The sequence below is a fragment of the Nanorana parkeri genome, unplaced genomic scaffold (genome assembly GCF_000935625.1).
Source record: "Nanorana parkeri isolate BGI_ZX_2015 unplaced genomic scaffold, ASM93562v1 scaffold48, whole genome shotgun sequence".
Classification (NCBI taxonomy): domain Eukaryota; kingdom Metazoa; phylum Chordata; class Amphibia; order Anura; family Dicroglossidae; genus Nanorana; species Nanorana parkeri.
This window is the reverse complement of record NW_017306316.1, coordinates 245,056-260,095: the sequence shown is the minus strand read 5'-3', so window position 1 is coordinate 260,095 and position 15,040 is coordinate 245,056. Positions and strand designations below refer to the sequence as shown.

The 15,040-nt window shown below is 40.9% G+C and overlaps 1 protein-coding gene across 1 annotated transcript in view; it reads right to left on the bottom strand.

Annotated features, from left to right (window-relative positions):
• The window catches only part of SCARF1 (scavenger receptor class F member 1), a 31,313-nt gene extending 17,857 nt beyond the window's left edge, over nucleotides 1–13,456 (bottom strand). Inside the window, exons 1-4 of the mRNA XM_018573606.1 lie at nucleotides 13,216–13,456; nucleotides 5,680–5,735; nucleotides 3,806–3,907; nucleotides 1,240–1,765 (exon numbers count right to left, since the gene is read on the bottom strand). Of these exons, the coding sequence (XP_018429108.1) occupies nucleotides 1,240–1,765; nucleotides 3,806–3,907; nucleotides 5,680–5,735; nucleotides 13,216–13,325 (794 nt within the window). The 5' untranslated portion in view covers nucleotides 13,326–13,456. The remainder of the gene's footprint in view (nucleotides 1–1,239; nucleotides 1,766–3,805; nucleotides 3,908–5,679; nucleotides 5,736–13,215) is intronic.
• Nucleotides 13,457–15,040: the final 1,584 nt, after the last annotated feature.

The window sequence follows — 15,040 nt, the reverse complement described above, 5'->3', positions numbered from 1 at the left end:
ATACACGCACTTTTAGGTATTTTTCACATTTGTTGCTTTGCCATATTTAAGATTAATGCTTCATACACATATTTGTAGATTAAATACCAATGAAAGGACATAAAATCACTGTTCTACTAAGCAGGATTTATACCAGCCAAATATTTTATATAAAAAAGTTAAAACTGACATTTCAACATTTGTTTAATAGGAAACATTGATTCCTGAAGTATTGCCTATATACAAAGCTAGCAATTTTATCAGTAACTTTGCCATATTTCAACATTTTGTAGAAATATTTTATTTTTCCAATTTGCAATTTTGATGGGATATGACAGTTGGCAGGCTGTGCACATAAACTACAGAAGCCCGTAAGCAAATGCATATTTTATACATCTCATGATGATTTCTTTTCCTCTCATAATGTTTTATTTGGTTCCTGATTGTATGTACATGCCACCTTACAAGTCTGCCACCAATGGAGCATATCTACATTAGAAAGTTCCAAGGTTACATGTCACCATGTCATCACAAACCCGTTTACTCTAGATGACATCACCAACACTCTGAAAATGCCATGCTACAGCTCTTAAAAGCTAACTCCATCATTTTGCCTGTGTCCCCAATGGACAAACTTCTTTCCTGTCCTAGTGACACCTTGTTACACCCTGGCACCGCACGCATAGTGTCACTGGCATGAAAGTAAAAATAAAGATTAAAAAATAAGGTGCGTATTTCTGTAGGAGATATTTCCCTATTGACAGCCACTAAAACCTGATATAGGCTTTACCCCTTATACTCTGTCCAAAACAAACAAACAAAAAGTTTAGACTTCAGTTGGGCTTTGAAATGGGAAGCACCCTGATTAGAATCTGGCCCCTCAACAGAAGCCCCCCAGGTGAGTGGTGGAAGGAGTCCAACTCTAGCTTGATCAAAATGGATCCCGTTAACCCGCTTATAACCCTCTAACCTTTTCAGGCCTCAAAACAATGGCCTAGCCTGCACAGGCAGTATGTCTGCCCCTAAATATAAAAGACTACCACCATTCCTAATGGGCTTATACCATGGGTTGAAAGTTTTTATCTGATTGCTAAATATTCACTATCTTAGTAAAAGGATAAAAGTTGCGCCTGCCTGTCTTATGTTCTTTTAGGTTTCAAAGAGATGATGATATATAAGAATGTCACTATCAGATTAAACCTTACCTTCCTAATACTCCAACTCTCTTGGAGGTCTATGTCTCTTATTCATAGGACTCACCTATTTTCACATTTCGGTCCATAAGTTCCAGGAGTGCAAGGTTCTGCACATCTCTTTCCTTGGTAGCCACTGTGACAATCACATTCACCATTGATATGACTGCATTTTCCATGTACACAATCACACTGGGTTTCACATCTAGGACCATGCCAGCCTTCTCGACACTTGCAAATTCCTTTGGTTTGAAGACAGGGTGATTTGTTGCAGTTACATTTTATACCGCATCGCTGACCCCACCACCCACTGTTGCACATACACTGTCCGTTTGTCTGGTTACAGTGGGAAGTTTCTAGGTTACATGTACATTGCTTATTGCAATGCTGGGCCCACCAGCCTGGCTCACATTGACATGACCCAGTGAGAGGATCACAGGTTCCCCGTTGGTTACAGTGGCAGGTATGCTGACAATCTGGACCCCAGCGGTTAGGATAGCAGATGCATTGCCCGGTCACTCCATCACATTTCCCATTGGGATAGCAGGAACACCTCTTTTTACAGTCTGAGCCCCAATACTGGTCAGGACATGCTAACAAAAAAACAAAAAAAGAGAATAGGCTTCCATTATTTCCTATACAGTTTTTATTAATAATGAATAAATAAAAAAAAACGAAGGCATTTTGTACTACAGATGAAGACGTGCTGCTGATGAGCACTATAACCACTTGACTATAAAATAGAATATGTTTGTTTTTTTGCAGACTGTTAAGCTGTACAGGAGCCCTGCGGGCCACTTACACTAGTTGTGAGTAACGTGGGTGTTTGGATCATATCCCGTTGCCATGTAGTCATGAACATTGCTTATGTCTGAGAGAGCAGAATGTATTCTTCATGAAGTCCTGACCATGCTCCTGGTTTGGTAATATTGTAATACTGTGGTGATAAAAAGTGATGTTGGGCAACGGCCAACGGGAAGGATCTATCTATCTATCTATCTATCTATCTATCTATCTATCTATCTATCTATCTATTCATGCACTCATACGCAGTGAGTGCATGAAGTGTTTGCAGTTGGTTTATTATTAAAAGCAAACGCAGCATATTTATGGACGAACCAAGTTTTATGGAAAGGTGTCATATAAATTCCCATATATTTAGTGACTTCTGTGTACCACTAAATATTTAATGGTTTCCTCATCATGAAATTCATGGGGATGGCTATTCCTCTTGCAATTACTGCACATGCCAAGCATAATTTGTTACACTAACATTTTCCATGAATTCCTTGTCTCGGATCTTTTTGGTGATTCCTAGGCATTCATGCTCCAGTGTTGTCACTGGTTTATTAAAGAAATAGCCAACAATATGATTATCTCCATTGTTTTTGGCCAAACACATATGATTGAAAAAAAACTCTTTCAGGGGGAAAAATATAAAAGTTGAGATGCCTGCATATACTGTACCTGAAGAAGCCTCCAGAACACATATCATTGCCGAATTTAGGGCTGTTCTGACAGGCAAAGGATAAGCACTTCCTTATAGTGCCAGTGCTTGTCTGCCTCTTCCTGCCTCCTACACATTCATTTTCTCCTGTATGGGTTACTTTCATAGCGATGTGCCAATAGTAATGCAGGGGGGACGACTTAGCGGCGTGCTTCAACACTACCCAAATTTCGGCTATAAAAGGCTTGGAAGGCTGCTTCAGAGAACTTTATATCTGCAGCAGTCCCCCTCCTTTCAAAGTGATTCCCTTGACTCCGTTTGCATCATGACCTAAAGGTGACTTCTATCATAGCATAAGTTCTGCAATTTTACTCACAGCTTTAATTTTTGTGGGTCTGGCAGAATTACTATGAAATATTGTGGTTGGGAATCTCTTGTAAGCAGTAATAGTATTTATTCAGTGGCACACAATCAAAATGTGCTTCCTTTGTGTCCTTTTCATTGAAGCGTATCAAACCCAAACTGGGTGACATTTAAGCATGCCCAGGCACTGTGTATTATAAACATCTGGCATACCTTTTCTTTTAGAAAATATTGTTTTCAACTTTTTCCCAATGCTGTTGATCTCCTGAAGCCTTTTTTTGTGGTCATTTTTCTGCCTAGGTGCACTCGCTCCCGCTCCTGCTGTTCCCAAGACCTCCTGCTCTCTAGGTTCTTGTCAACTCCCCACATGCTCTCCAGAGCCTCTTCCATCCTCTGGAACGCCCTAGCCCAAACTGTGCAGCTATCTCCTACTCTGCCTTTAGGCAATCCTTGAAAATGTATCTCTTCACGGAAGCCTATCCTGCCTCTACTTACTGTAACAACCGAAATGCCATCAACTCATCTGCACAGTATTATCTTTGGCATCACTTTCCCCTGGCATAGAGGCTGCCATTGCTGACCTATCTTTCTTAAAATGTTTAGTGTCTACCTACTAAGATGAACCTCTTCAGTTCTTTGAGAAAAATACTTGAAGCAATCAAGCAAATAAAGAATTATGACTTCCATGCGTACTCTGAAAGTAATTAACCCAGTAGGTCAGTAAAAACTGATATACAGCAACAGCTTAAAACGTATTAGCTTTAGAAATAAATTGACCCCAGACTATTAAAACTTCTTTATAAAAGCCAGTTGCTGTACTCACGTGAATTGCAGTCAGCACCAAAGAATCCTGGCTTACAGCGACAGATTCCCGGTCTAATACAAACTTCATCTTTCTTGCATTCATCATCCCCCTCGCAGATAGCTAGAAGAAAGCAATAGACATTATTATAGAGAATTACCAAATACGTAACATAAGTAGAATCGCAAAGAGATAAATGAAAAAACAAACATGTCTTACTGTCTAAAATGATGCTGTTACTTTAAATTTTAACCTGTATTCCTTAAATCTACTGTCAGTCCACAAAAACAAATTGAAGCCTCTTTCACGTGGCCGTTCCAATCAGATCCATCTGTTAGTTTTTCAGGCAGACTTGATCAGAAGCTAAATGTTAAACTGGCCATTCACCTGTATATTATCTGCAGATTTTCTATGGTCAGATGGAAAAAGTGCAACAGATTCCTCCATCTACGCTAAACTGTGTGGATGAAGGAATCTCCCACTGGGCCAAGCTTCAGTATCTTGCTAGTCGGCCCCGCTGGTTCTCAAAATACCTAAACAATGCCTGCATCCAATCAGATTGTTCAGGTATTTTGACAGCCAGTGGGGCCGACTAGCAAGATACTGAAGCTTGGCCCAGTGGGAGATTCCTCCATCCACACAGTTTAGCGTGGATGGAGGAATCTGTTGCACTTTTCCCAGTTCACCATAGAAAATCTGCAGATAATCTAAATGGCCAGCTTAAGTCTATGGGCTGGCAGATGTAATTACTTGGGACTTCAATGGTAAGACCTCACCATAGCTCCAAACTCTGTTCCAGCCCACCTTGAAGTCTCTTGTTTTCTGCTACATGCTCTTGTTGCATTCTTAATTATATAAATTACATTTTAAAAACAACAAAGTTGGACCCCACTGTATTTTCCAAAGCAGTAGTGCAGGCCTGGAATAAGAGCAGAGATTCCTCTACTGCCAGCTTGGGAGACCCAAAAGGTACACTAAGGCGTGTTTTTATAAAAGCAAGATTTGCAAAAATTTGCACAATTTGCAAAACTGCACACTGCAAACTGTACGCTCCTTCTGCCGGAATGGAGCAAAAACGAATGGTATTAGCATATTTTATTTCCAGTTCGAATGTAATTTTCTTCAAATTACAGCATTATGGCCACTAGATGGATCTGAGGATCATAGCAAATAGAAATGCCTGTGCAGTATTGCTGTTTACCCAGAGTTTACAAAATTGCATATTTTTTTAATATTTTAGAAATATCTAAAGGTGCAAGGTGTAAACAATATGATTTCCTATCTAAAGCGCTGGCTACACATGAGTGGCATTGGTGGCACGTCATCGTAGGGGGGCAGCTTAGATAACAAGGAAGAGGCCAGATCACCAGATGATGATCTGGCCTCTTCCTTGTGTAAATGGTGGCTCCAGATAAAAGAGGCATTCAGAAAGTTAACCAGAATGCAAGATAATGTTAGCCTGTGTGAAAAGGTGAGTATGTTTTTTTTATTACCATGTAATTACATTTTCACTGTGTCTTGTTTACAATCTACAGGATTGGTGTGACGTTCCTATTTAAGGCCTCAAGCACAAAGTGTTACTAGCTGCGTTAGTTTGTGGCCGCTGTCATCCTGTCAGTCACTTGTACGGGCACAGCTGCCACAACTGTACTGACCTAACTGGAATTCCGTTGGTTCTTGCCACAGGAATCCTCAGCCGCAGCTAATAGCCCTGTGTGCATGAGGTCTAAATCACTACTTAAAATGTCTGTCTGTGTCAACAGAAGGGTACGACCCTCCTCCCCAGAGTGACAATTACACAGTGGCCAAGAGCAATTTATCCCTTGTCATCATTGCTAGTGGCATCATATCTTCTCACATCTTTCTGTTCACGTTTAAACATTTGCATTACTTACCAGTTGTACATGCTCGCCCTTCCTGTTTCCAACCGGGGCAGCAAGCCTTGGTGACACTAAGGGAAGGGAGAAGCAGGAAATAGATTAAAGAATTCAAGTCCAGGCAGAGGAAAAGAAAGATGCTTCACAAAACACTATTATAAGCATCTTCCTTTATTCCTTCACTTCCCTTTTCTCATGGGTCCTGTGCTGACACAGATGCCATGTACAGATCACCATTCATCTGGGGTTTTTATAGGAGATCTGCAGTGAAAGAAGTACATGGACTAACATAGGTGACCTTCTTTGGAAACATCTTGTTACATGATTAGTAATCTGTTGCATTGTCTTTAATGCTTTCTAAGAAAGAAAACTAGAATAACTATAACTATGCAGGGAATTAAGTCAGAACTGTTGTCCTACATATTTTTTTTATGTTGGTGACTCTAAAAGTACTGAAGCTACTGGATTAGCATGACAGCAAGGGCAAATAGCAATGTCAGAAGGTTAACAATGGCAGCCTGCATACTTCTGCAAAGGAAACCCGTTGGCATGGAAACATTTAGAAGCTCAGGCTGGACAAAGGAATCCAATCAAGTGTTTATTAAATTAACTTCTCCCACCTGTCTTTGTACTTCATTACCACTAATTGATAATTATTAATAAACAGTTTGCAGAGCCATTCGTCCTACGAAATTGAATGTACATTTGTTCTGCGCAAATGGAGGCAAAAACTATTGTTATCAGCATTTTTTTCTTTCGCACTGTGGCCATTAGATGGAGCTGAGGAGCATAGGAAATAAATACTTATTTCCTATGCTCCACAGCTCAATCTAGTGGCCATAATGACTTATTTTACTGATATTACACTTGACCTGGAAAGAAATGGCATTCTTTTTGCCTCCGTTTGTGCAGAACAAATGTACATGCAAATGGCTCTGCAACTTGCTTATACATAGACACCCAAATTGCCAGGCATAACAAAATCACCTAATTGATCAAATAAACCTTCCCACGAGTCTGTGTAACCTTTCTGATTTTATTGACACAGTACAGCTGGCCATACACTGCTTGAATTTCATCCCGCTGACGCCTGCTGTATAGCATAGATGGGGAATTGAGCACTTTTTCACATTTAGCCCACGGGGCTGAATGAGAATAAATGAAAAGTGAATGGCCAGCATAAGGGTGCAAAGGGCTTAACGTAGCCCTTCTGGCAAAGGGCTTAACGTAGCTAGCCAGGACTCTAGAAAAATAGCTAGAAAAATAAGACTTTGGTTTGAACAGCGTCCCCACACCAGATCTAAGTTATGGCCAGATCTGTTAGGAAAAACACTGAATGTTCTGTGGAGTTTCAGCCTCGGTGGAATCCCTACCTGTCTATCTGAAAGCTTCCCTTCTGCCTGCTGAGATCTGTCTACACTTCTTCCCATTTCAGCTAAATGTTTTATAGGGGAAGCCGTGCCTTCCTTTTTCTCTGCTATCCCGTATAGTTACTGCTTGCTGGACTGGGACTGTGTATAACAGGAGAAAGTCATTAAGTGTGTACTGACAGCTATATCTACAAGTTGTGGACTAGACATGTGCACCAGCAAAAAAATTTGTTTAGTTTCGTTTCGATTCAGATTTTGCGTTATTTTGTTTTTCGGGATTCGGATCCGAAAGTCAATTCGTTTCAGGATTCGGACGAAATTCGTTAACAGTAGTCTGTACGAATGTTTGTTGTCGTTTTGTGTGTGTTTCGCGTGCGTTTTGTTCGGTTCGTTGCAGTGACATTAAAAAACTTTTTTTAATTGACTTCGCTGGAACAAAAATTCGTCCACAAACAAACATCTGTATAGACTACCGCTAATGAATTTTGTCAAAAATTTATTTTTCGGAAATTCGGATTCGTTATTTATGTTATTCAGAAATTCGGATACATCCGAATAACGAAAATTCGTCAGAAAAGCAAATTTTTCCAAAACGAATCGCACATGTCTATTGTGGACATTGATGCCTGAGCTCCAGGTTTACTTGCTTGAAGTCATACAGTTTCTAGTGGCACATTTCTGTGTTTTGATTGCTAACTCTCTAAATACAAGTTTTCTTAACACATCACTCCATCAAACTCATTAGTGAAGAAATAGCTGGCATAGCATTACTGATCTGCGTTTGAAAATTATTTTTCGCTTGGCTATCTCAGACTTCAATACATTCTGAATTAATGAATCAACATGTATGGAAGCAAGGGAAGTTAAAATGAAAGTAGAATTCTCAGTGACCCTGATGACCTTTTGGAAATGTAAGTGGATATACAGCATGCAGCTGCATATTCAGTATTCTATATTTTTATTTCCTCTGTGTTTTCCTGCACCGGGCACTCAGGTACTTCTACAGACATTAGGCCAATTAAATAAGCATGTCCTGAGCAGTTCCTGGAATTTACATCTGAGTTAATTGTCTGCGGAACAACTGTTAACTCATGTGACCCCTGCTTATACCACAAAGAGAACAACTATCTACAATGGGCCCTAATCTTATCAGGCAGCATAAAGATAGAGTACTGCAAATAATGTAAATAGGATTGTTATTATTATTATCATCATCATTAATATTACTTTTAATATTTGCTTTCTATTCATCGTCAGGACTTTCTTCTGAAAATGAAGAAGAGGTGGGTAAGGAGGAATTATTTTCTTTCTTATGGTTGTTCTAATAATATGGTACCTAAAGGCATCCTCTCTTTCCAGAAATATTGCTAGCTTTCCTATCATTGTGTGCTCTTTGCAATATACAATATGGCCAACTGTTTGTTGACATCTAAAGTTACTTTACATCTAAGCATCACACTCATGTTCTTGTTGGATATCCCATTCCAAATAATATGGATCCCCCTTCCCCCCCACACACACTCACACACCCTATGTGACTATCACAGCCTCCATTCTTCTGGTGAGGTTTACCTTGGGTTGGTCACAAAGATTTTAGTGTGTGTCTGTGGGAATTTGTGCTCATTCAGCTAAAAGGACACTTGTAAGATAAGAAAATTATGTTGGATGAGAAGACCTGACTCGCAATTGACATTCCAATTCATCACGAAGGTGTTCAATAGGGTTGAGGTCAGGGCTCTTTGCAGGCTACTACAGTTCCTCCAAATCAAACTCTTCAAACCATTTCATTATGGAGCTTGCTTTGTGAACAGGGTCACTGTCATACTGGAAAAGGAAAGGACCTTCCTCCCCTTCACTGGAAACACCTGAGCCATATTGTATATAATATAGAGCTGTGGTCATGTCAAGTGTTTAGCTGGCCATACACCTTACAACCATCGCACGACTTTCATTGTGCGATGGTTGTAAGGCCATTAAAATTTCGTACGACCTGCCCATCTTGGACAGGCAGATCGTACTTGCGATCATCGAAAGCCCTCCCCGCTGAGGTGAGGGCTTGCCGATGAATGCAATGCTGAGCGGGCAGTGTGCGCTTGCGCACACCGGCCTGTGTGGCTTTCGTCTTCCGAGCACGCTACCAACCCGCCGAAAATCATACGATTTTCGGCGGGTTTTCCAGCGTGCTAGGAAGATGAAAGTCGCGCAACCGTACAGTAGATGCGCTACCAGTAGACGCTGGAAAACCCGCTGAAAATCGTATGATTGCCCAACTGCATCACAATAGAAACATTCATGCTTAGCCTTATAAAAAATAGATATGATTTTGAAACCCACATGCCCACATTAATTACCACTACAGGACCTGAAGTATTTTTTTAAACTCCATAGTTGTATCTCATGTTTATGGTACACCACAGATAAAAAGAAGTATGAATACAAGTATTATTTGGTCAGACTGGGAAAAGTTTGGCTGCAAAACTCCCACACACCTCAACAACTACTCCCCACACACTAATGAAAGTTCATGCCGGTCTGCAATAAATTGACCTTTGCTCACTGTGTTAAAAGCATAGTGTAACATTCCATTTGTAGCTAATAGCTCTGCCCCTTTGACCTTTAGCTTTGTTTTATGCAGCATTGCCATATTAAAATAGAAGGTACATGTGATCACTTTTATCATAAATCTAAAATGCTCAATTAAATTTTTCAATGGAGGTGGAGCAGTGCAAATAATTTCTTTGCACCTCTTGTAGTCAATAAGAATCAACGCATTATTGAAGGCAAAAGGTGGCCCAACAAAGTACTGATGGGGTGGTCATAATAATCTGGCCACTCAGTGTATATTGAACCAATGGCTCATACCACATACACAGACTAAAATGAAAGCCATTTATTTTGATCTTACATACAGCTGTTGACTTTTTAGCAATTATCAGGTACAGAAAAAACATGGCTCTATAGGGCTTGGGGAGTATAGAAATAGGATAATCAGTTAGTTTATGATAAGTTGGGCCAATAGAACACAAAAAGTTCAGTTGACTTCTTAGTGTTGAGTGATGTAAAAGTGCACCTTTAAACTCAAAAATCTAATTCTACCAATGCATCCCTCTATGTACGATGATTAATAATAACATAGACAAGTCAGGTGCAAAATGTTGTGATTTTGAAATACTTACACTTGCAGAGCATTCACTCACAAAGGAAAGAGAAGCAAATGTGAGAAGTTAAATAACAAACATCGTTTAAAATGTGTTTGTATAAGGAAACCAGTGTGAAATGTTTCTACATATCCCTATTCTCCTCCTATATGGTCATTGAGATTAAAGAGAAATTACGTTGTGAAAGGTGTTTCCCTTTTAAGGACAGAGCTGCAGTGAAAATTAAGACTATGATTTCGAAAGGGAAATGGGATGATCTACCCCACTGGTCATGCTCTGATTCAGATGAAGGAGAGGTACAGGAAACCAATAAAAATATGAGAACAATAGTGACTACTAAGCAGAGATTCAGAAAAAGACAAATAGAGGATGTGATGTTGTTCGGCTGGAGACAATGGAGATTTTTCTGCGCATGTGCTGAAGAAAAAATGCCTGGCCGGGAGGCTTGGCAGCAGTGGGTGTGCAGATCTCAGTGGAGTACACAGCGAAGGTCTGGTAAAAGTGAGGACAGTTGGGGGGGATAAAGATAAAGTTATCCTTCAAGGAATACATTGCGGACACCACCCTGCACATTGGACAGTGTAAAGCTGGGCATACACCTTACAACCATCGCAAGACTTTTGTCTTGCGATGGTTGTAAGGTAATTTTAAAAACGTACGATCTGCCCATCTTGAACAGGCAGATCGTACATGGGATGACTGCAATGCCGCACGGGCAGTGCAGCGTTTTTCTCCCGAGAACGCCACTAACCCGCCGACGATCGTACGATTCTCGGCGGGTTTTCAAGCCTATTCGGGAGACAAAAGACGTGCAACCGTACAGTAGAAATGGTCGCACTCCTTCCATACACCTGCCGATTATCGTACGATTGCAGGATTTCCCACGATTATCGCACCATAATCAGCAGGTGTATGGGCACCTTAAGAGTAGCAGACTGATGAGGTCATCTCTCTTCTCTCTTCCTATGAACATGTTCCTTGAACGTGCAAAGGCTGGCCCTTTTAGTCCGATCCAATAGAAGAGCTACTGTAGCTCAAATTGCTGAAAAAGTCATGCTGGTTCTGATAGAAAGGTGTCTGAACACACAGTGCATTGTAGTTTGTTGCGTATGCGGCTGAGTAGCTGCAGACTGGCCAGGGCGTCCATGCTAACCCCTTTCCACCACCTACAAGCGCCTACAATGGGCATGTGAGCATCAGAACTGGACCATGGAGCAATGGAAGAAGGTGGCCTGATCTGATGAATCACATCATGTGAATGGCCAGGTGCAAGTGCCTGGGACAGCAGGATGCACCACAGGAAGAAGGCAAGCCGGCAGACGCAGTGTGATGCTTTGAGCAATGTTCTGCTGGGAAACCTTGGGTCCTGCCATTCATGGGGATGTTACTTTGACACATAACACCTAACTAAACATTGTTGCTGGCCAAGTACACCCCTTTATGGAAATAGTATTCCCTGATGACAGTGGCCTCTTTCAGCAGGCTAATGCGTCCTGCCACACTGTAAAAATGATTCAAGGATGGTTTTAGGAACACAACAACAAGTCTGAGGTGACTTGGCCTCCAAATTCTCCAGATCTCAATCCAATTGAGCATCTGTGGGATGTTCTGGAAAAACAAGTACGTAGTGAAAAAAAAAAAAAACATAGCGCAAACATCGGGGCATTTTGACAAGTACAAGTACTTGTCAAAATGCCCTGTTTTTTCCGCCCTCACCCTGCAGAGCCCTCCGGCGGCCGCCTGACTTGCCTTGTGGTAGCGCCGGGCCTGAGTGGCAAGATGGCAGCACACAGCAGAATAACTAGGTCTTGGGCCATAGTCTGGTGCAAAATTGTGGTTTGACGACTATGCAATGAGTTGCTTACAGGCTAATTTGGTAGCAGTTACTAAAAAAAACTAGCAATTGTAAGGCAGTGACGTGCAGTAAAGTCAATGCTAGATGAGGCATTCACCCTGCCCCACCCTGCACCCAACTCGGTCACCAAGCTATGTGTGGAGGGAGGGAGAAGGGAAAAGCCTCCCTGTCCCTCACTTGCTTGTCATTGGTGAGGCATCGAGATCGATGTCCCCAGTGTTTTTATTTTCTTTTTTTCGATTGGACATCTTGGACAGCACTTTGCCATTGGTCCAAACCATCCACAGAGCTCAAGCCTCTAACACCAAGTAGAGGCTGTTGCAGCTCTGGCTTCACTATGTTAGGTTGCACAAAGCAGTGGTGAAGCCCGCTGCTGTGTAACCTAACTTAGCTGTCAAAAGCCGGATGAAGCGCTGCCTGTAATTAACAGGCAGCGATCCGTCCATGACAGGTTACACAGCGGGGAGGCTTTCCCTGCTGGGTAACCTGTTACAAGCCGCTCTGAATGGAGAAAAAGCTGTCAGCTTAAGACTTGAAGCTGACAGCTTTTTCTTCCATAATTCTAGGTGAGGCTCCGCCTCACCTGACCGAATGTCCCTGTTGTAAGGGTTGCTTTAATGTCTCCTGGAGGAATTAAAAGGTTCTAGCGTTTATACAATCAATTTCTAGTTATTTGTATTTCTAGTGCAGGCTCCAAAGGGAGATATAACATATTATTTTTAGCTATGTGCAATACTGTCCTTTCTGCCATTTATTGATCATATTCTGTATAAATCTTTTACAAAGGTTCATAACCTTAACATGTTATTTTCATGATTAGTACTTTTCCATTAAACAATAATCTTCCAAATTACAAATAATTAGAATAAATACTTAAATAAGGCAAAGAGAAGTTTATGTGTGTCACAGTGACTCTACTAGACAAAGTACCGACAGATATACATAGCAATTAAAGGTAATGAGCGCAGATGAAACACATAAGAGTAGCATACTATTATCCGGTAAACTCCTTCAAATCTTAAATGCTTACTTATTTCACATATAAAAAAACAAAAGACTGCATTAAGCATCTGGTTTCCTGGAAATGAGACAGAGTTATCTTTTCCTAGAATGAAGTTGAAGCACCAGTTCAGGAACAAACTATAAGAGCTGCAGAGTCATACATGCTTACCCATATTTACAGACATTTTCCCCACTGTGATCCAGATCTTGAGAGCTCAGTCCAGACAACCAAGTCCAAAATAATACCATCAGTCTCAGGTTTGTGATGTGAAGGAGCATTGTCCCTGTTCATAGAGTCAATGAGAAGCCAGGAGCTTGGGATCCTAGATGGGATAGGGATAGAGAAGGCAGAGGTGGTGCTGGAACTTGTGAACCATATTTACAGCTGAGTTGTCTCTTCCCTGCACTGTCCCACACTGAATGCCCTCTCCCTGGGATCAAGTTCCTTCTTCATATTTTTCCTGAGGAAGTATAGGAGGGGATGCAGAATTCCTGCTATTGAATCTAAGCAGTGGGAGGGGGATCAATGACACACACAATCTGAAGTACAGTAAAGACCTAAATGCCAGTATACAGCAACATAAATATATGCTATGTTGACTACAAGTCTTTTTGTATTTGTATATATAATAATGTAGTTGTATTGTATACAGGAAATCTACATGGAAGAAAGATGTTCCCCTTTTAAGGAGTTCCCATTACAGATGTTCCGAAATTTTTAAATTGTACATATATTGTATACATACGTTATACATATATTGTACTAGTGTACACAGCAATTTGTTAAATAGCTTGCATGAGGGTTGAAATTATTTTTCATGGAGAATTAAAGTATATGTAAAGCCCCAAACTTCATATCTTTTTAGTTTTGGATAGAGTAGGAAAATGTTAAAATCCCTGGCAGTTTTTATAGTCATCTGTGTCTCATTGGGGAGAGTTCCCTTCACTTTCTGTTTTGCAAACACAGTTGGGGATGTGAGAACCATTTGTGACTGGAACAAGTCAAAGACCTCTCATTACCTTCTGTTCCAGTGGCAACTCAAAATCTTGGATTTAGCCTTACTTTAAGTTTGAGCCTAAGCACTGCATCATGGCAGGAGGTCACAATGGTGAGTGCACTGCACGCCAGAAAGGTTGAATCAATGGGCATGACCAGAAACTGATTACTCTGTAAACTTTTGATGGTCAGAATTCCATTGTCCTTTCATGGTACTACCAAGAAGTGCAATCCCAGAACATTTTCTCCTTTTTGTTTTTTAAGTAGAAAATGTCTGGACACCTCTACATCACTACAGCACAGTATTGATGTGAGAGCCACAGATCAAACCAGTGAAACCACTGTGCTAATTGGAAAACCAGGATATCGACACTCCTGAAAGTGTTGGGTTCTGAAGGGTCTTCAGGCAGTCTTTATTTTTAGTAGAGCATTGTTCTGTGGAAGAGGTAGGTATTTGCAATCTCATTTCCAGGGGACCCTTTTTCAGCAGTTGCATTTTAGTAAAAGAGTCGATGAGGATGGTAAGATCTCTAGTAGCATCCTAATGCTCAACAAAAGTTAATAAACTATGGTACCTCAGTGGTTTCCTTCACATATGATTTTTGCACTCCTGTATACTGCCAGTTAATAATGCAATATTACCGAGAGTAATGTAACTTTTCTTGTTTATTATTATTATTATACAGGATTTATATAGCGCCAACAGTTTGCGCAGTGCTTTACAATATAAGGAAGACATCACAATACAATTCAACACAAGATGGTAAGGAGGGCCCTGCCCGTGAGGGCTTACAATCTAAAAGGGAGGGGCTAGTGATACATGAGGAGGTAGCTGTGTTGGTATGAATTGTTTGAGAGCGTGATGGTTGAGTGGTTTGGTTGAGGTGGGATAGGCTTCCCTGAAGAGATGAGTCTTAAGGGATCGCCTAAAGGCAGTCAGAGTTGGAGATAGACTAACAGGTTGGGGTAGAGAGTTCCAGAGAATGGGAGAGACTCT